Source organism: Prionailurus bengalensis, chromosome A2 (assembly GCF_016509475.1).
Source record: "Prionailurus bengalensis isolate Pbe53 chromosome A2, Fcat_Pben_1.1_paternal_pri, whole genome shotgun sequence".
Lineage (NCBI taxonomy): Eukaryota > Metazoa > Chordata > Mammalia > Carnivora > Felidae > Prionailurus > Prionailurus bengalensis.
In genome coordinates, this window is record NC_057348.1 from 63,758,980 (window position 1) to 63,780,156 (window position 21,177).

The window sequence follows — 21,177 nt, forward strand, 5'->3', positions numbered from 1 at the left end:
CAATCAGTCAATCAGTCAATCAATCAAAAGGAAAGTAGCAGCCCAGGCTGTGGGCAACCATGGGCTCAGGCGTGGGGACACTGGGGACCCAGTGAGGTTGTGGAACGAGGAGCAGGAAGAAATACTTCACTTCCAGACCTGCCTCGCCCGGGGTGTGCTCCCTTGTGCGGGAAGGCTGGCTCCGGTCCTGCAGCCTCTGTGACCCTCATTTGCACCTTGGTGGTCTTTCACGGAGCTCTCCTTGGGGACAGACGGGAGGCTTGATCTCCCCTTCTTTTAAATTCCCGAACCAAATGGGCTGTGTCCTGCATCCCCGCAGCGCAGCCTGGGTGGCCGTGGGGCCCAGGTCGGGCCCGTCTCTTGAGGACAGGCCCCCGTGATTCCTGACCCTCTTGTTCCTCTCGGACTATCCTGCCCTTAAGATGGGACCGTCCTGGCCGCTTCTGGGGGCAGTGAGCCTGGCTCCCCACTGTCTACTCCACCCTGTTTGCTTTCTTATGGCTTTCGTCCCAGCCCTCCTGCTGACGGCTCCAACAGGCGATGAACCGTGACCTGTCTCTTGCAACTCAAGGTCTCTGCTTTTAAAACGCCAGACCCTTCTCTCATCCCGCTGGCTGAGTAAATCTACCCTTGATGGGAGGATGCTACCGGCTGAAAGGGGAATTAGTGGGAGACCGAAAGTCACGAGGACAGCAGCCGTAGCAAAGAGCAAAGTCCGTCCTCGTACAAGAGGGCCTTGTGGTGCCAACAGCCTCCTGGAAAACGTGCCCTTATGTTGTTGCCAGACTGGTTGTGGCTTCCAGGGCTGTCGTGCAGCCCAGGTCAGATTGTGTCCTGGCGGCTCTGAGGTTTCATCCCCCACACACTCACTCGTACACACACACACCCCACACTCACTCGTGCACACACACTCATTCGTACACACACTCATACACACTCTCACCCACCCCCACACTCACTCATATACACACTCACTCATATACACACAAACTCTCACACCCACACTCACTCATACACTCACACACACCTCCACACCCCCGACACTCACTCATACACACACACTCATAAACACACACACTCACTTGTACACACACCTCCACATACACACTTGTACACACACACCCCACATACACACTCACTTGTACACTCACACACACTCATACATTCACACATACACACACTCTCACTTACACCCACCCCCACTCACTCATACACACACACACACCCCACACTCATACACACACACTCATACACACACACACTCATTCATACACACGCACCCCACATACACTCACTTGTACACACACACTCACTCATACACACACATACCCATACACACACACCCCACACACTTGCGCACACACACACTCATACACACACACCCCTCACATACATACTCGTACACACACACTCGTATGCACACACCCCACATTCACTCGTGCACACACACTCACTCGTACACACACTCATACATTCACACATACTCATACACTCTCACCCACCCCCACACTCACTCACTTATATACACACGCAGTCTTACACCCACGCTCACTCATACGCTCACACACACCTCCACACCCCCACACTCATACACACACTCGTACACACACACACTCACTCATACACACACACTCACTCGTACACACACTCATACACTCATACATACACACACTCTCACCCACACCCACCCCCACACTCACTCGTATACACACACACGCCCATACACCCACACTCACTCATACACTCACACACACCTCCACACCCGCACACTCACACCCACTCATACACACACTCATACACACACACATACACACATACCCACACCCACACTCACTCATACACTCACACACACTCACACATATGCATACTTACACTCCTGCTCACACAGATGTCCCGTGACTTCCAACCAGGCTGGCTGTGGTCTGTCTAGTGCACGAGAAAAGCCTTTAAATAGAAATACAGGGGCACCTGGGTGGCTCAGTCGGTTGAGCGTCCTACTCTTGACTTCGGCTCAGGTCACGACCTCACGGTTCATGAGATCGAGCCCTGCGTCGGGCTGTGCGCTGACAGCACGGAGCCTGCTTGGGATCCTCTCTCTCTCCCTCTCTCCCTGCCCCGCCCCCGTTCATGCACGCTTGTGCTTTCTTTAAATAGATAAATAAACATTAAAAAAACCTTAAATACGAACTGAGTGTTTGCTTTGTGCACCAACCAGGCCATTGGGTGGAGATTTGAGCTTTTATTTCTGGCATTGGATAGACAGAGGTGCATCCGTGAGCATCGTTAGCATTGTCCACGTCACGTGCGCCGGCTGGGTGGTGGGTGCAGCACGGTCGGTCACCTGGGGCCCCCGCCCCGGGACGCTCCGTGAGTGTGTCACCTTCCCGCTCCACGATCCTTTAAGGCACGTTTCCACGTCGCATCTGCGTCTGCATCCCCCTGCTGAGTCTGCATCTGCTGTTTCTGCTTTGTCCTGGGTCAACCCAGGTGACGGATCCCCGTGTCGGGGATTTCCAGGAAAAAAATCCATCACGGTGTGGGCTGTGGCTATGGCGGGATGGGGAGCTGGGGGCGTGCAGCCTTTCCAGGAATGCTATTGTGCTTGATTGGAATGATCCAGAAGGAGGAATTTGGGCCAGTGGCCACAAGTACAGCGAGGCAAGCGCCAGCCCAGCACAGAGAGGGCCGCAGCTGCCCTGGGTGATGGACGGAGAGCCCTGGGGCAGGAGACTGGAGGGGGGACCACCTGGGCTCTCACACAAGGTCCGTCCTTGGCCAACTGCCTGTCACCTGAGCCTCAGCCTCCTGATCAGCACGGGGGGCCGTGGTGCAGGAGCGGGCACCTAGTGCTGCCGTGGGGGTCAAGTGAGGTCATATCCACACAGCTCCGGGCCGGGCCAGGTCCCTCCTCTTCTTGCCCCTTCCCCTTCCTGTCTACTCCGTGCAAACATGGGAGTGTCCCAGGCTAGCCGGGTGGCACGTGGCAGGGGTGGGGGACCGCGGCTCACTTGCATGACGATGAGGCAAGAATTCGATAAGGTGAATCGTCCGTTCAACGTGGAAAGAAAGACCTGTCTTCAGAAGAAAGCTGGTAAAAAGGCACAAGGTGTGGGTCACTAAGTCACGGCCTCTCCGCACAGGGTTGAGAGGGACAGGCCAGGTGCCCCCAAAGGAGCCGGTCTCTGCTCTGGCACTCTGGTTTTGTTCCCACTTTGCAAACCACTGGGCTGCATACTTCTTTTTTTAACTTAAAAAAAAAAATTTGTTTGTTTTGAGAGAGACAAAGCATCCAAGTGGGAGTGGAGCAGAGAGCCAGCAACAAAGAGAGAGAGAGAGAGAGGGAGGGAGAGAGAATCCCAAGCAGGCTCCACACTGTCATTGCAGAGCCCAGCTCGGGGCTTGAACTCACCAACCTTGAGATCCCGACCTGAGCCGAAACCAAGGAGTCGGGCGCTTAACCGACTGAGTCTCATAGGCGCCTCTGGATAATTTTTTACATTCTTAAACCATGGCGGGGTGGGGGGTCTTCCAAGGAAGTCTGGGGGGAAGGAAGACACGAGTCTGTATGGTAAGGAGGACAGGAGGGAGGTCTGACCCAACCGTGGGCTTGTGTTCCAGGTGTCTCCGTGTGAGCGGTGCCGCTGCGAAGCCAACGGAGAGGTGCTGTGCACAGTGTCCGCGTGTCCACAGACGGAGTGTGTGGACCCCGTGTACGAGCCTGACCAGTGCTGCCCCATCTGCAAAAATGGTAAGCGAGACGCCCGTCGACGGGGCCGCGTCCTGCACGTGTTTACCGCCTGCTTCGTGGTCCGTGAAACACAAAGCCGCGTGCATGAGTGAGTTGGGATGTGTGTCCACGCACCCTCGCGGGCCCAGCACGTGGCCGCTGGCCCCAGGGGACAGTCAGGAGGCGTGCTGTCTCTAGTTGGGCTCGGCCCCGTGTTCTAGGGCATCGAGAAGTGCTTTGTGGAGAATTTCGATTTCCAGAGTGAGGAGAGTCGTTCATTTTAATTTAACTTTGTTTGTTCTTGCAAAGCAGTTTCTCTCCTTCCAAGACAAATCAAACAGGCCGGCCGGGCTCATTTGCTTTTCATTACTAAGTGAATTAAACCGGGAGCATAATTGAATATTTTTCATAAGTAAATCAGGCAGGAAGAGAAACCTCCTCTCCGGTGAGAGCCCGTGGTAGATCAAAAGCCTCGTCTGGTTTACGGAGAAGAAACGGCAGGATGTCCTTGATCATAATTTATGAAGGGACAGCGTTTTCCTCATCCTGAATAACGAGAAGTACTTTGTACCCGAAGTACTGAGCGCCGTTCTGGGCGCCGCACTGGAAGAGGGGATGTGACAGGAGGGTGTTCCCAGGGGGAGTGGGCCGAGAGATGGCTCAAGAGGACAGCGTGGTAAAGCCGTTGAGCTGGAAGCGAGCGGACTCTGGCTTCATGACCACATCTTCAGGAGTTCGAGTCCCGCCCCTGCGAGAGGGCTCCGTTGATGTCTGCAGGGCCCCAGGGCGTGGCCTGAGGGCTCCTGGCCACGGCCGCAGATTGGCTCAGAGAGGCGAAAGCAGTTCCCCCGGCCTGAGCGTTTCAGGGGAGGGGCGTCGCTCTGGGGTTGTAGGCCCGAGCTGGAAGCTGTGCGATGCGGGCTTTGCAGGTGGCCGGTGTTTGAGACGATGCTCAGGTTCTGCAGTCGTGCCAGTCAAAACCGCCTGGGTGGTGGGGTGCCGCGATGCCCTTCGCGAGGTAGACGCAGGTACCGGACTTCACCACCATGATACACGTGCAGGAGAGGGAGTCGAGTTTCTGGGGAAGAAGGATAGTCCAGGAAGACCAAGCTCGCTGCGTTTGGGGTGGAAAGGGCCACCCTGTGGAGGCGTGGCTTGCATGGCCTTTTGAACGTAAGCGGACAGCGTTAGAGCTCTTGTAGAGCGCGCTTTCCGTGGGGTCGCTGTTCTGTGTGTGTTAATCGTGAAGAACGAAAACCACGGGACATGATGCCACGAGATTCCATGCGATCGAGCAGGAGGGTGGGCGTTTGAGCACAGACTAAGCTCTTTGCAAAATCAGGTCACACAGACAGCTGCGGGGTGGGAAGGGCATCAGTGTGGCTTTCTCTGCTAGGGTCTGTTAGAACCGGCAGGAATGGATTCGGGGTGGGGAAGGAGAGGCTGCTAGAGAGGCTGGCGGCCCTCGCTGGGGTGTGGAGTGAAGGAAACCTGCAGAGGCGTGGGTCGGTGCCTGGGGTCCGTCGGAGATGAGGGCGGCTCATCTCTAGGCTGCAGCACCAGCTCAGGGGCTGAGTGCAGGGCTGTGTACTGCACAAGTAACCTCTTGTTGAGTCAGTGCTGTTTAGTGATTGATTTAAATATGGGTTGCCCACAGATCTGGTCTCTTAAGTATCTAAGATACTGTTATTTCTCTTGCCACGCATGATCAGAAACAAAGTTTTGGAGTTTGATAGGGAATCTTTGGATGTTTCTGAAAGATGAGAAGATGGGATTTCAATCTCTGAGGAATTTTCAATCCCTGAAACTTAAAAAAAATAAGTTTATTTAAAGGTGCCTGGGTGGGTCAGTCAGTTAGGCATCCGACTTTAGCTCAGGTCATGATCTCTCAGTTCATGAATTTGAGCCCTGTGTCGGGCTCACTGCCATCAGCACAGAGTCTGCTTTGGATCCTCTGTCTCCCTCTCTCTTCACTCTTCCCCTGCTCACCTGCTCTCTCTCTCTCTCTCTGTCTTTCAAAAATAAACACATTAAAAATGTTTATTTTGACAGGGAAAGAGAGTACACATGGGCACATGAGCGAGTAAGGGGCAGAGAGAGAGAGAGACAGAGAGAGAGAGAGAGAGAATCCCAAGCAGGCTCCGTGCTGTCAGCACAGAGCCCAACTTGGGGCTTGATCCCACGAACTGTGAGATCATGACCTGAGCTGAAATCAAGAGTCGGATGCTGAATTCACCCACTGAGCCACCCAGACACTCCATCCAATCCATGAAACTGTATAAAGGTTTAAAACCATTTATAATGGCACAACGAACAGGTGTATACCTTTCACAATATTTACCTATGGCTAACGTTTTGCCATTTTGCTGTATCTCTTTTGACCTCTGTCTTTATCCTTGCTTTTCCCCATGTCTGTCTGTAACCCTATGCCATCCATACATCTCCTACTTTGTTCTTTCCCATAATGTACACTGGAGACCTTCTATTTATGCCATCACCAGCATGAAGCCTACTGAGTAAAGTTCAAGATCTTTCTTTGCAGTTCTTTTTACTCTTAGGATTTATCCCGGTTAGGTATAGAGTCAGAGAACTATCTTTAGAAATTATCTTTTTTCAGGGGGCGCCTGGGTGGCTCAGTTGGTTGAGCGTCCAACTTCACCTCAGGTCGTGATCTTGCAGTCCGTGGGCTCGAGCCCCAGCATTGGGCTCTGTGCTGACAACTCAGAGCCTGGAGCCTGTTTCGGATTCTGTGTGTCCCTCTCTCTCTGCTCTTCCCCTGCTTGCATCTCTCTCTCTCTCTCAAAATAATAAATACACATTAAACAAAAGAAATTATCTTTTTTTCATCTCCATGACATGGATTTTAATTTTTTTTAATGTTTGTTTTGTTTTTGAGACCGAGAGAGACAGAGCATGAGCAGGGGAGGGGCAGAGAGAGAGAGGGAGACCCAGAATCTGAAGCAGGCTCCAGTCTCCCAGCTGTCAGCACAGACCCCGACGCGGGGCTCGAACCCACAAACCGTGAGATCATGACCTGAGCCAAAGTCAGATGCTTAACCGACTGAGCCCCCCAGGCGCCCCTTTGACATGGATTTTATAACTGAAAGTTTGTACCTCTGGAACCCCTTCACCTATCCCTCCCAACTCCCCACCCCGCCCCTGTGGCAGTCACAGTGTGTTTTTGAACCAATTCCTTACTGGTGTGCGTATGTTAAAATTTGAAGGATTCTTACTTTGAGAGACAGCATGGAATGGAATAAAGCAGGATTTGGGGATGGTGTATTCGAGAGTCTTAGAAGGAGCAGAAATATGCTTTTTAAAACCAGATTCAAGAAGGATTACAGATTCTAGAAGGATTTGTATTAAAAGGTTTTGATCCAATTATGTCAGAACATCAACAACTTTTTTATTTTCAGGCGTACAAGTAGGAAGAAATTTAAATGTGCCTAATCGTATAAATGCTAGTAAGTTTTGCTACACCATATTCTCCAGATAGAATGTGGTTTTTCAGCCGCCAATGGCCATAGGGTATTCTGACCTTCACAGATTAAATGGCGTTTGACATTCCTAGCAAAAAATTGACTTGAGAAATGAAGAGTTTCTAGTGCGCATGAGTTCTCTGTAATCAATGACCGAGATTAGTGAATAATTTAGAGTTCATCCCTGCCACGCACACACATAAAACCATGTTTTTGTAAGAAAAAATTACACATGGAATCCCAGATTCTAGGACATCAAAAACAATGTGTGGGGCTCCCAGGTGGCTCAGTCGGTTGAGCATCTGACTTTGACTCAGGTCGTGATCTGATGGTTTATGAGTACGAGCCCTGCATCAGGCTCTGCACTGACAGCTCGGAGCCTACTTAGGATCCTCTCTTCCCTTCCTTTTCTGCCCCTCCCCTGCTTGCCCCTCCCCCGCAAAAATAAACATTAAAAAAATATATTAAAAAACCGGCGCCTTATAAAAAATTCAATGCTTGGATAGACATAGCTTGGATGGAATAAGGAAGGTTTTAAGTCTTGATCTCAGTAAACAGGCCTTTACTCTGCATACTCTAATGTTTTGACCTATCGCCTTAAATACCTCCTTCTCCCGACAGAAGGAAAATTACAGTTGAGTTGCAAGCTGTCAAAGTCACTTGCGTCAAGGGAGCAAAAGTTTGAAACCTGGATTGCATGGGGCATAAATAAATGATCACAAATCAAGTGCACTTAATATATTCACTTTGGTGACTTGTGTAGACCAGTCTCCCAGGGATTTTCTTTTGATAAAATGGTTTGGGTGGCACTGCGTTTTTTTTCTCCCCCCTTTTCACAGTGATGCAAACAGTGAATATCATTTAGACGGACTTTCAAGATGTCAGGTGCGCTCTGGTAACAGGCGCACTTCACAGATGAGGTTCACAGCACTCGTTCCAGTAAAGCCCCTTTGTCTCAGACGCTTTGCCACATTGGAGATCGGGAGACTCTGTTCTGCACCTATGTGCTCCCCTACATGCATGCAAGTGGGGCATGACCTTGACTCTGGGCCTTGTTAGGATCAGCTCTGATTGTCTGAAGGGGAAGAACATATCCGAGGTAGTACAACGCACTTCCAGGAGCATAAGGCCCTGAGTACAAAGGTGGTGTATCTCGCTGGAGTATCCGTGCTTCTGACAATACAGTTGACCCTTGACTGACCCAGGTTTAAACTGTGGGTCCACTTCCATACAGATGTTTTCCCAGTAAACCTAGGACAGTTCTATAAATGCGTTTTTGCTTCCTCGTGATTTTCTTAACATTTTCTCTTCTCCAGCTAACTTCAGGAGTATGACATTTAATACATACAACATATAAAATATGTGTTAATCGACTCCTTGTGTGATCTATCAGTAAGACTTCTGGTCAGCCCGTAGGCTGTGAGTGGTGAAGTTTTGGGGGGGGAGTCAAAAGTCATACAGAGATTTGTGACTGCACAGGGGTAAACCCCTGCACTGTTCCAGGGCCGACTAGTTTTTTGCAACTGTATTTCCACGAGAAAATAAATATGGCTTTTGGGGGGGAAGGAAATGAAAACTTTTATAAAATTTTTAAGAAAAATACTGAGACTGGGGCGCCTGGGTGGCGCAGTCGGTTGCGCGTCCGACTTCGGCTCAGGTCACGATCTCGCGGTCCCTGAGTTCGAGCCCCGCGTCAGTCTCTGGGCTGATGGCTCAGAGCCTGGAGCCTGTTTCCGATTCTGTGTCTCCCTCTCTCTCTGCCCCTCCCCCATTCATGCTCTGTCTCTCTCTGTCCCAAAAATAAATAAACGTTGAAAAAAAAAAATTTAAAAAAGAAGAAAAGAAAAAAAAAAGAAAAATACTGAGACTTTAAATGATTGGAGGCACTTTTGTGAAAATGTTGTGAGAAGCACTAAGAATTAGTTTTTTTTTCTCCCGTGTATTTCAGAGAATAGGAAAAGATCTTGATTAAACCACAAGTAGTGAGTTGGACAGAACTGAATGGTGTGTGTGTGTGTGTGTGTGTGTGTGTGTGAGAGAGAGAGAGAGAGATACTCATACCAAGATCCTTCTTACAAGGAAAAACCTACTATCATTTGGCCTCACCATTGAATCTTTCCAAAATCTTTACCAAAAAAATAACACCAATCTTACGGAAATACTTTTAAAGTGTTTCACTATTTAAAGATAAATGATTTTGTCCATTAAAAATATAAAGGAAACTACAAATATCAGAATTAATACTTGATACGGAGTTGTTGTACAAAATAAATATGTAAAAATCAGTGGCATTTCTATATACCAGCAGCAAATAGAAATGAATTAAAAGGTAGTCTTTCAAGTAACATCATGAATATTAAATACCTAGAAGTAAATCTAACACAATTTGGCAAGATTGCCATGGTTAAAAATATTTTTTTAGGGGTGCCTGGGTGGCTCAGTTGGTTAAGCATCTGACTTTGGCTCTGCGGTTCATGAGTTCAACCCCCGCATCAGGCTCTGTGCTGAAAGGTCAGAGCTGGGAGCCTGCTTCAGATTCTGTGTCTCCTTCTCTCTCTGCCCCTCCCCGACTTGTGTTCTGTCTCTCTCTCGGGGTCTCTCAAAAATAAGTGTTAAAAATTTTTTTGAAATATTTTTAAAAATTTTATTTATTTTGAGAGAGATAGAGACACAGAGAGCAAGGGAGGGGCAGAGAGAATCAAAGAGAGAGAATCCCCAGCTGACTCCGTGCTGACAGCACAGAGCCTGACATGGGGCCTGATCTCATGAACCATGAAACTGTGACCTGAGCTGAAATCAAGAGTCAGACGCTTAACGACTGAACCCCCCAGGCGCCCCGCCACAGTTAAAAACCTTAAAGCTTTATTGAAAGAAATGAAAAAAGGCCTAAGTAAGTGGAAGGATGTACCATGTTCATAACTGGAAGAGTCAGCAATGTAAAAACGTCAGCCTGCCTCAAATTTAGCTATTGGTTCAGCACAATTCCGGTAAAAAAGCCCAGTGGTGTCTGTGCACGTGTGTGGATATTACCAAACCGATTCTCAAATCCACACGGGAACGTAAATGTTAAAGAGTAGCCAGGGAAATACTGAAGGAGAACCACAAAAGCTGGAACAGGTACACTGTGAACGTAATGAACATCCCAAAGATAAAAAGACTGACCAATGAGAGCAGGATAGAATCAGAAAAGACCCAGAAATAAAGATCATGAGATTATGCTGATACCGCAGTACTGTGGGGAATCGTTCCAACAAATGGTGCTAGGTTGATTGGGTAGAAGGTAGGAGGTACCTTGCCTTTTGCGTCACACTGTTGAAAAAAAAAATTCCAAATAGCATTTAGATAGGCAAGTTAAAATAATAATACTCGGGGCGCCTGGGTGGCGCAGTCGGTTAAGCGTCCGACTTCAGCCAGGTCACGATCTCCCGGTCCCTGAGTTCGAGCCCCGCGTCAGGCTCTGGGCTGATGGCTCAGAGCCTGGAGCCTGTTTCCGATTCTGTGTCTCCCTCTCTCTCTGCCCCTCCCCCGTTCATGCTCTGTCTCTCTCTGTCCCCAAAATAAATAAACGTTGAAAAAAAATTAAAAAAAAAATAAAATAATAATACTCTTAGAGAGGAAAACATAGGAGACCGTCTTTAGGATTTTGAGTAGGGAAAGATTAACTTAAGAGAACACTCAAGATATTCACCACGATGAAAGGATTGGTAAATTGGACTTTGTTAAAATTAAGAAACGCCGTTCATCAAACAACACTTCTTAAGCCAGGGCAAAGCAGCCCATATATTTGGGGGGAAATGGAATATATCTTTCTGATAAATGACTAGACAATTCCAACACATAGAAACCACGTGGAGAGATAAAAAAAGAGAGGAAAAAGGTGATGGGGATTCGCAACTCTCTTTGGACCTCAGTGTCCTTCTCCTCCTTCCACTGATCAGAGAGACAAGTCTTGTCCCCGAGGCTTGCACACTGAGCTGCTGTCCCCCTCGTCTACTTCCATAACATTGCAGCTGTGTGACAGGGCCTACTTCTAGAGCAGACATGAGAGGGGAAAAAACTTGGATCTGTTTTAGTGAAATTAAATTACTGTGAATCCACAGTAGACTGTCATAAATTCGGGTGGGTATTTGAATTCTTCGAACACTAATTAAAATCAACAAAGGAACTCAACATGGCCCACTAAAAATATTTATCTAACGTGAAAAAGGCAGTCAGGGAGAAACAGAGGAATACAAAGCCAGGAAACTGGCGGGTGGCTTCGGATGCACTTACCCTGTCCGTAGTCGAGCTCCCCACACACAACCGCCGTTTGATTTTTCCTCGCTTGTGCTATAGGTACCTCTCTGCCTCCTTCAAGTGTTGCTTCTCCTCGTCATTCTAGACTCTTCCTTTTGATGATTCAGCTTCCCGGGACCTGGGGCTGTGAATGCAGGGAGAATGTGAGAACAGAGGTCACTGGGTGCCTGCGGGTCTGCTGCACCTACCGTGCTCTGCAGGGATCCCAGGCTCCGGGATGCACCTTTCACCCAGCTAAACCATGGTGGGCATCAGAATTGCCTCCAGGACTTGCTAAAACATGGACCAGTTGGGCTCCACCCCCAGAGTTCCTGATCCGGAAGGTTTGGCCTGGGGTCTAAGAATTTGCATTTGTTTTTAAATTTTTTTTAAGTTTTTATTTATTTTGAGAGAGAGAGAGAGAGAGCGCATGAGCAAGGGAGGGGCAGAGAGAGAGAGAATCCTAAGCAGCCTCTGCACTGTCAGCACAGAGCCCGACTCAGGGCTCAAACTCACGAACCGTGGCATCACCACCTGGGCGGAGATCAAGAGTCTGATGCTTAACCGACTGAGCCACCCAGGCGCTGTGAGAATTTGCATGTTTTTAAAGCTTTGCACCCATTCTGGGGCTTGAACTCCCGACCCAGAGATCAAGAGCCGCCATGCTCCTGGGTGTTTCTGTTGCTGCCGGTGTGGGGACCTCCCTTCGAGAACCACCTGTTTCAGACGCAACGGTTTTTTCTCTCCTTTGATACGTCCTCCTGGTCAAGGGTAAGGAGAAAGAAGCACACAGAGGACCTGTGAGGTTTTAGACACGAATGAGATCATTCGGAGAATTGGATGCATTTCCGGATGCATTCTTTTACACTTGGTGTTTCTCTGGACATTTTAGAGTTTCTGGAAATATATAACACGTAGTAATATTTTATACATTGAAACACCAGTGCAGAGAGAAACAACCGCATGGCAAGTCAAAAGGCTGCCCCGATCTGTGGTCTCCACCCGCCGACACATGTGCCCCTGCAGGTGGACAGCAGGTTCGACTCTGAGCTTCCCAGCAGCCAAAGCAAGAGCGAGAAGGGTAATAAATCTGACCTGCCAAGAGGGATACGCCACAATGCTGCTTTTCAGAGGAAGTGACTTCCTAGTGAACAATTTGCTGGAGAATGATCCATAAATGAATTTTTTTTTACAAATGTCCAAGTTCCACTCAAAGAATGATCCATAAGTGAATTTTGTGTTTTACAAATGCCCAAGTTTCATTCAACTTCCGTCAGCATTTCCCAGCATAGATCAAAATGACCAGAGTGCCAACATGCCTTCTGTTTTGCCTACATTCTGGTGCTGTGGGAATAACAAGTCGGATGGCATGCCATTAATCCTCATAAAGCCCAGCGAGCATCAATTATTTATTTTGGAGGGAAGCTTTTGGACGTCCCCTCACTCCCCTACCTAACGCTCTGGGTTTGAGGTTGTACCTTCCAGGCTCAGATTCTCTGGGTCATCAGAGAAACCCCAATCCCTCCTGGGTCTTCTCCTTTCTGACAAGTTAGGGAAAGAGGAGGGATGGAGAGGGGGTGAGTGCTTGACTTCAGGAGCTTACTTCGCTTCCACTCCTCCTGAGACCTTTGCATTAGCAGCTCTTCTTTGTAAATTTGCGAGCAGCTTAAAAGGACACTTTGGTTTGTAAACATTGGGACAGAATCTGATCTGTAAGGTGAATAAACCAAGCCAGACGCAGACCGGCCCACAGTGGTTGCTACCTGATTATTACGAAGAATTGTTTTTCTGAGTTAAGTATGCGGTACTTGTAAACTTCTAGACAGAAAGTGTATGAAAGCAGATTAAAAAAAAATTTTTTTTTAATTTTTGATATGTTTCCTAAAGTCGGACTGAACTGCATTTGGTCATCAATTTCAGACAAAGCAGGGACTCGGGTCACAAACTAGTGTCCACCAGGTTTGGCCATTTCTCCTTTACATGGGACCTTTGATCTTGCTGAGGACCAGACCTGGTGTCCCTTTTTTGTATCCCTTCTTGGTGCAGACATGTGTTCAACTGTCCTCACCTGGAAAACCTTCTCTGGCCTGCTTTTTTTATTTTTCGTTTTTGATTTTTTTAATGTTTATTTATTCTTGCGAGAGAGACAGAGTGCGAGCAGGGGAGGGACGGAGAGAGGGAGACACAGAATCTGAAACAGGCTCCAGGTTCCGAGCTGTCCACACAGAGCTCTTCGTGGGGCATGAACCCAAGAACCTTGAGACCATGACCCGAGCCGAAGTTGGATGCTTAACCGACTGAGCCCCCCCAGGCGCCCCTCTCTGGCCTACTTCTTACAGAAAGTTAATTTCACTGTTGCTTCTCCAAAGCCACATCTCCTAATCACCTTGAAGTCTGATGTAAGAATTGGGGAGACACCATAATTAAATATGTTCTTTTGTTGAATAATTGGCTCTTCTTTCGGATTATTGGAGAGAAGCGTGTGTGTGTGTGTGTATGTGCGCGTGTGTGCCCCTGCGTGTGTTGCTTTTATAAAACCTTGAGTCAATTCCTATTTATTTTACTGCAGACCCAAAGATGAGGCAAGTTATGGTGCCTGCCTGTAATGAGCTCATAGTGTAGAGGGGACGTTGTCCTGTAAATAACTTGCGTCTGCTACTTTGCTCGGATTTATGATGACCACGGCGAGGGAGAGGGGAAAACCTGAGTGAGACTGCAGTAAACATGACCGTGTGCGTGGCCCTTATTTGTTTTTGAATCATTTCATTTGGATAAATTCCCAGCAGTGAGATGATCAGGTCAAAGGTTTGGAACATTTTTATGATTGTGATGCGTATCATCACGTTTTACAGAAGGTCGTGCACGTGAGCAAAAGCTTCTGGTTTTGTGATAACCTTGCTAAACCTTTTGTTAATTTAATTTATAGAAATTGTTGCTTATTGTTTTTAATAGCGGGCACCTAAACCCTGAAATGTCTCGTGGCATTTTTTTCCACAACGTGTTATGCTTTGCTGCCTTCTTAACAAGATCGCTTTGAACAGGATTTAAATGGTTCTGAAAGTCATCGATGTGAGAAGGAGTTCTTGCCCTGCCCGGTAATCCAGTGAGGTGTCCAGAGTAGAAGCTTGATCAAGCAGCTTGATTTCTCTGCACCCTTTTTGTACTTGTGTAATGGACACATGGCTACATACGTGGATATCTTGTAACAGTTACATCACATGATGGGTTTAGAAGTGGTCATAATACTGACTGATCCTCACTGTGTGCTACAGGAGATACATTGGCAGAAGGGAAGAGTTCTGGAAACACAGATCCTGTGAGGGAACCAGGACCCCCCCGCCGCCCCTGCCACTCCTGAGCTGAGAAGCACATGGGAGAGGAGAGAGGAGCACTCTGGGGGCTCTAGAAGCAGGAGGAACCAAAAGTTGGGGTCCTGGGCAGGAGCCAAGGCACCCGGTTAGGGGCTGGGATAGTCCCACAAGCCTTGGAGGTAGGAGAGAGCTGGGGCACACACGAGAACCTTGCTGCCACATGCGAGGTCAGATTAAGTCCCAAGGCAGTGAGGCGCCCGAGAAGAGTCTTTAGGACGGAAGTGGCACAAATTTATTTATTTATTTACTTATTTGGCACAAATATATTTAAACTGCAGCATTCATTCTGGGTGTGGGGCTGGGAACCCTTGGAAAAGGACGTAGTAGGCTCCATTGGAAGACAAAGGCTTTGCTCGGCATTTCAAGTGGTCAAGTGAGACTAAATGTTTTGAAGCCGCAGTGTGGAAATCCTGGCTTTGGAGCTAAGCAGATGTGACTTCCCAGGTGAATCCCTGTCCCCTTGTTTAATTTTCTTAGCGACTTCCGTTTCTTCCCCTGCAGATGGGGGGACAACCCGTGGGTGCCCTGCAGGGTTGGCGTGAGGGTTGAACACATCAACACGTTCCGCGGAGCGAAGGCTCAGGACTGTTTGCGGCCTCCTAGAGCCCCACGTCCGGTTGTAACTCTAAAAAGTAAAGCCATCGCCAGATTGTTTTGCATGGAGCCCCGGAAGCTGTACCAGAAGCACGGCGGTAGTTTCCCGGCCTTAGAAGAGGTTTGGTTTCCAGTGGTGCCTCACATGCAGGGCCCTCTGCCCTCTAGAAGATGATCCATTCATAGTCTTTGGCCGTCATTCATCTGCTAAAAGCTGCTTGGTCATTAATACGGTGGCCTAAAATATTCCCAGCCCGTGTCCTCAGCAAAAGGGAAATCAGTTGTCACAATATACAATAAAGCCATTCATTCCAAAGCAGGCAGATATCTTCACCACATCCATGGGGTGATCAATGGCTCCATTACCAGAGGTAGCTTGAACCGCATCCAGAACGCTTACATGGGATGCATTCTGGTAGAAATAGGCTGACGTTGTGAGGATAAGGAGCCCCGTGGATGGCTTCCCTAATCCGTCTCCGTCTCCAGGAGAATGAGCCAATGAATATTCTCTGCGAGGACTTCCAGCGGGTGCACGAGGGGATATAAAATACTCTCTTTGTTGATCAGTAGACACATTCTGCTCTTTCGCTAACAGAAAACCCACACGTTTTATTTGTCTTTCAGGAAGATAAACTTCAGGTATAAAAGAGCCCATTACCCCAGGAGGGAGCCATAAACCACCAGTTCTGAAAATTGTATCTCATCTTTTCCAAAACAAATGCCTTCACTTAAGAGGGGTTGCAATTTGGTAACCCTGACAGCTGTGTACGGAATTTATCTTTAATCACATTTGTGGAGAGTCTACTAAAAGCACATCACCCATCATGGAGTAAAGCATTATCAGATGGGAGAAAAATATCACCAATTCTTTAATGAGAAGCAATCAGATGTCATAGATCATAAGAAATGTAGGCCCCTGAAGAGACGGTCTGTATTTTAACCTGTGTTGTGACTCGAATGCTCCGAACATCGCGGGGGGGGGGGGGGGGACAGTAGCCATTGTTTGAACAACTCTGTGGTCATGTGAGGAGCGGACCACGGTAGGTATATTTTAGATTCCACCCTCGAGAACCCCCAAATGCTGGTGCGTTTGCATGCAGGTCACCTCTGCGAGAAAGGCTACGGTGCGTGGGTGGCCACGGAAAGGCTGACAGAATTGCTTCTGACTGTTGGAACAGTGCCTCAAAAGCGTCCAGAGTCCGTGGTGCCGAATTCAGGTATGGACCGGACCAGGTGACTTAGAGGGCCCTAGAGGGCTAACATTCGATTATTCTTTGGGATTAATGCATAAATGTCTCCGAGGTCATTATTCAGCAGTCCGTTTTGGGTGCACAGAAAGAACAGTGTTCTTTGCTCTGTCAGTTCACAGGTTTTCTTGTCTTTCCCATTTTCCAGCGTTAAGTCATTTTGTAAATTAACAAGATAATCGCTTAAAACGAAAGTACGCAGTTATTCTTTGCAGATCCACAGACAGAAGGCCCCCTGTCACCTCCCACTCATGCAGACCGAGAGACACATAAAAGCCGGGCAGGGGGATCTGAGAATCCCCAAGACAGCCTGGAGCCCTCGGCAGGCTTGCTGGCTTTGGTTCCAGCCACCGCGGCTGCTGATGGTTCCACCGAACACATCTGGGTCTCACTTTGCTCATCTCTAAAAGGAACCAGATCAGGGGTGCCTGGGTGGCCGAATCGGTTAAGCGTCCGACCCTTGGTTTCCTCTCAGATCACGATCTCACGGCTTCTTCGTGGGCTCGAGCCCCGAATCAGGCTCTGTGCTGGCAGTGCGGAACCTGCTTAAGATTCTCTCTCTGCCCCTCTCTCTCCCACTTGCATTGTCTGTGTCTCTCTCCAAATAAATAAACTTAAAAAAGGAAACAGACCAAATGGTATGTATACACACACATGTACCTTTAGAAAATTTTAAAACTTCTATTATTTAAATCAGAGGAAATGCCTTAGCACATAAAATAAATGTGATTGATACAGTTGACCCTTGAACAACACGGGTTTGAACTGCACACTTCAGAGATTTTCTTTCAATAAACATGGTACAGGACTCTAATGCCTTTTCTCTTCCTTTTAATTTTCTTTTTTTTTTTAATTTTTAATGTTTATTTTTGAGAGAGAGAGAGAGAGAGAGAGAGAGAGAGAGAAACAGAGAGCAAGGGAAGGGCAGGGAGAGAGGGAGACACAGAATCTGAAGCAGGTTCCAGGCTCTGAGCTGTCAGTACAGAGCCCAACATGGGGCTTGAACACAAAAACCGCGAGATAGTGACCTCAGCCGAAATCGGACGCTCAACCAACCCAGCCACCCAGGTGCCCCATCTTCCTTACAATTTTCTGAAAAACGTTTTCTTTTCTCTGGCTTACTTTATTATAAGAATACAGTATATACTACATATAACATACAAAATATGCATCCATCAACTGTTCATGTCATTGGTAAGGCCTTGGGTCAACAGTAGGCTCTTTGTAGTCAAGTTTCAGGAAAGTCAAAAGTTATATGCAGGTTTTCGACTGTGTGGATTGTCCGTGCCCATGACCTCCATGTTGTTTAAGGGTCAACTGTATTTAGAAAAAGTGTGGCACATTTCCCCCTGAAAACCGCAAATTCATTTATCTCCTAGCAGTTAGATTTTTGGAGCCCTCTCCATGGCCCCTTGGAAGGAAAGGCTCAGTGCCCACACAGCTTCCCAGCTTGTCCACAGAGCACCCCCGCCCCGTCTCCCTCTACCTGCCTTCCCTGTGGTGAATGTACACAGACCTGTGGGCACATTCCTACCCCTGCTTTTCCCTGGTTGCTCAGTTCACCTGAAATGCCTTGCAGCCCTTCTGGAAGAAGCAAAACCCCGTCTGTCTTCAAGGACCAGTGCCAAAACTCCTTACCGGCCTGTTCTCAGACACCCCTCCCCCGGCATCCACCACCCTGAGGAGCCATCCTTTGTTGGCCTGGTCTTTCCCAAGTGGCAGTGGACAGCCCCAGGGCTAGGGGACAGAACTTGCTCATTTCATACTCCGTTGTCCCCTGCCATGCCCACAGGTGGGGATGGCTGGGCAGATGAAAATGTAAAATATAACGTTTCTTGATTATGTATCCCCGAGGTCTTGATCCCATCTAACTAAAGTAAACTGAGGGAGACCAGCTGCCCATCCTTGCTTTGAGAGAATTACTGACCATACCATGCTTCTAGAAACCCTGGGAGGAAATTTTGTCTCTTTAGCTCTTGTGAATACTTTACTGACCCTTGACCCCATGTCTTCTCTGGGCTCTGAACCATCTTGAATGCCAGAAACATCTCTCATGAAACAGCTTCAATCCCCAGGCTCCATGAAATGATTATCACCCAGGCAGCCTGACGTTCATTATCTCAGATAAGAGCCGCAGAATAATGAAGATATTGAGTTATTCCCTCCAGGCCCCATGAGTAATGAAAAGCCTGAAGGAAGGGCTCATTCATTAAGATTTTATAAGCAGGGGAGAATAAAAATATACTTGTTTTCAAGAAATCCATTTTTGTCCAGTCTAGTCTTAACATTAGAAGAACTTTGTAGAGAATGTAAATGTATTTAAAAAATAATAATAATTAAAAGGAAATCCAGTGCTTGTTAGAAAGGGGTCTTTTACCTACTGGTGAAATGTTGACAAATTCTAACCAGCCTGACGAGAAGTTGGGTTTTGTTTTGTGTTCTGAAGGAATGTAAGTATGTTTAATGCATATGTTGAGATGCAAGTAAAGTTCACCTCATTGGAATTAGCTCTTCTCCATGACTTAAGCTGACAGTGCCTTTACGGTTTCTAAGTCAACTGGAAGACATCAATCATTTGAAATTACCAAAAAGATGAAAATTGACAACCCTACCCCGAAGAAGCAACACAAGCCTAGTCTCATAAGTACATGTAGAAGTCTGGCACTATAAGAGATCCTGAGAACGTGCTTGATGTGCACAGAAATGAACCATCCCAGAGCCTGGAGCTGAGCGTGGACCTCTCCTGTTTTGCAACTAATCATCTTATTAGCAATGAGCTAAAAGAGAGAGGGAGAGAGAGAGGAAGGAAAAGAATGAAATTATGAAGAAAGGGAGCATTTAGCAAATAGTATTGACTTTCTGTTTCTCGAGACTATTGATAATGGACTTGTAATTTTCACAAACTTTGTCTAGTTGGCTGATGGGGCCACAGTGAATTCACTGAACAGATACAGAAAAACTGGGACACATAAATCTGCTTAAGAAACCATCGCTTCCAGTTCAGAAGTTAGTAGTAAGTTTAAGAAGACTGTCTGAAGACAGTGATTTCACATGTGTGATGATAGAAGGTGTGCTTACCTGTGCATCTCTGAACCATGAATTCTCACGGAGAGCTCACTTACTCTGGGTGAACACCACCCATTTTCCATTGCAGGGTTTTTATAGTCGTACAAAAGGTAAACCAACAGCTGTCAATGTGTTGTCTCCAATAGCATAAGGAAAACACACCCCCAAAAATTAAATAATGTCCCTTTTCTATCAGTTTCTCCTATGCTTCAGCTAGAAAATCAATTCAGAACAAAAACAAACTGAGGGTTTTGTTTGTTTGTGTGTTTTGTTTCATTTTGTTTTGTTTGAAATTCCGTTCCTGGAATCAAAGCAAAACTTTTGGAAATTAATTCCATCAAAGGTAAAACATCTAAAGCAATTGCTCATTCTGTTCTAAACGTATTTTTAAAAGTTCAAGGTCGGAAGTAGAATAATTGTTTGCTATTATGAATACATTCTTGGCAGAGCAGAGCATTATTAAAAAAACATAATATTGTTAACTTAATAAACCTGTGGAGTCGAAATGCATTTGAAGTTCGTTGTGGCACACATATTTGTTATTGCGTCCAAGCAAACTGTGATATCCTAGAAATAAATATGGAAGCTGTAATTGCCAATATTTTAAAAATAATCTAAGCACATCATTTTGTGAATTAAAAAAAAAACCTGGCAGATTCGTTGGTGCCTCTTTCACCAGTTGGATTTTCTTCAGAAACAGTTTAATCTCGGAAGATCTGTAGAGTCAATGTAAGTGCCTAATGGTGTTTTTTGATGTATATTTTAAATGTTTATTTATTTTTGAAAGAGAGACAGAGCACAAGCAGGGGAGGGGCAGAGAGAGGGAGACACAGAATCTGAAGCAGGCTCCGGGCTCTGAGCTGTCAGCACAGAGCCCGACGTGGGGCTCGAACCCACGAACCGCGAGATCATGACCTGAGCGGAAGTCGGACGTTGAACTGACTGAACCACCCAGGCGCCCCAACGTATTTTTTTTTTAAATAACGGCATTGTCTATATTTCGGCTGTATATTTCTTTCAGAATCATTCAAAATCTTTAATCACGGTGTTCAAAAATTAGAAAAAAAACTAGCTTTTGGCGCTTTAGAAAGTTACCGTTGTGAAAACCAAACCTGTGATCCAGACGGTACTTAGATGGCTCTGGAGAGACAGCAAATTGCACAACGGGGCCGCCACTGTGTTTGATTTAATTTTCAGACTTAATCATTGTGTGTTGGGATATATCAGTGTGTGGGAAGACTATTTTGATTGAGCTCATATGCTAAATTGGATCTCTTGATACCCTGTACAGAAATGACACAAAGTTAAGAAGCCCTGTGATTTTTCTAACATTTGAATTCAGTGAGCACTCAAAAAAATCGTCAAGAGAAACAAAAATTTGGTGAATTTTGTCTTAAAACATAGGTATTGAGGAAAGT

At 47.1% G+C, this 21,177-nt stretch overlaps 1 protein-coding gene across 1 annotated transcript in view; it reads left to right on the plus strand.

The window, feature by feature from the left end:
* Positions 1 to 21,177, plus strand: part of VWC2 (von Willebrand factor C domain containing 2) — a 122,597-nt gene that overhangs the window by 20,078 nt on the left and 81,342 nt on the right. Inside the window, exon 2 of the mRNA XM_043588438.1 lies at positions 3,619 to 3,748. Within this exon, the coding sequence (XP_043444373.1) occupies positions 3,619 to 3,748 (130 nt within the window). The remainder of the gene's footprint in view (positions 1 to 3,618; positions 3,749 to 21,177) is intronic.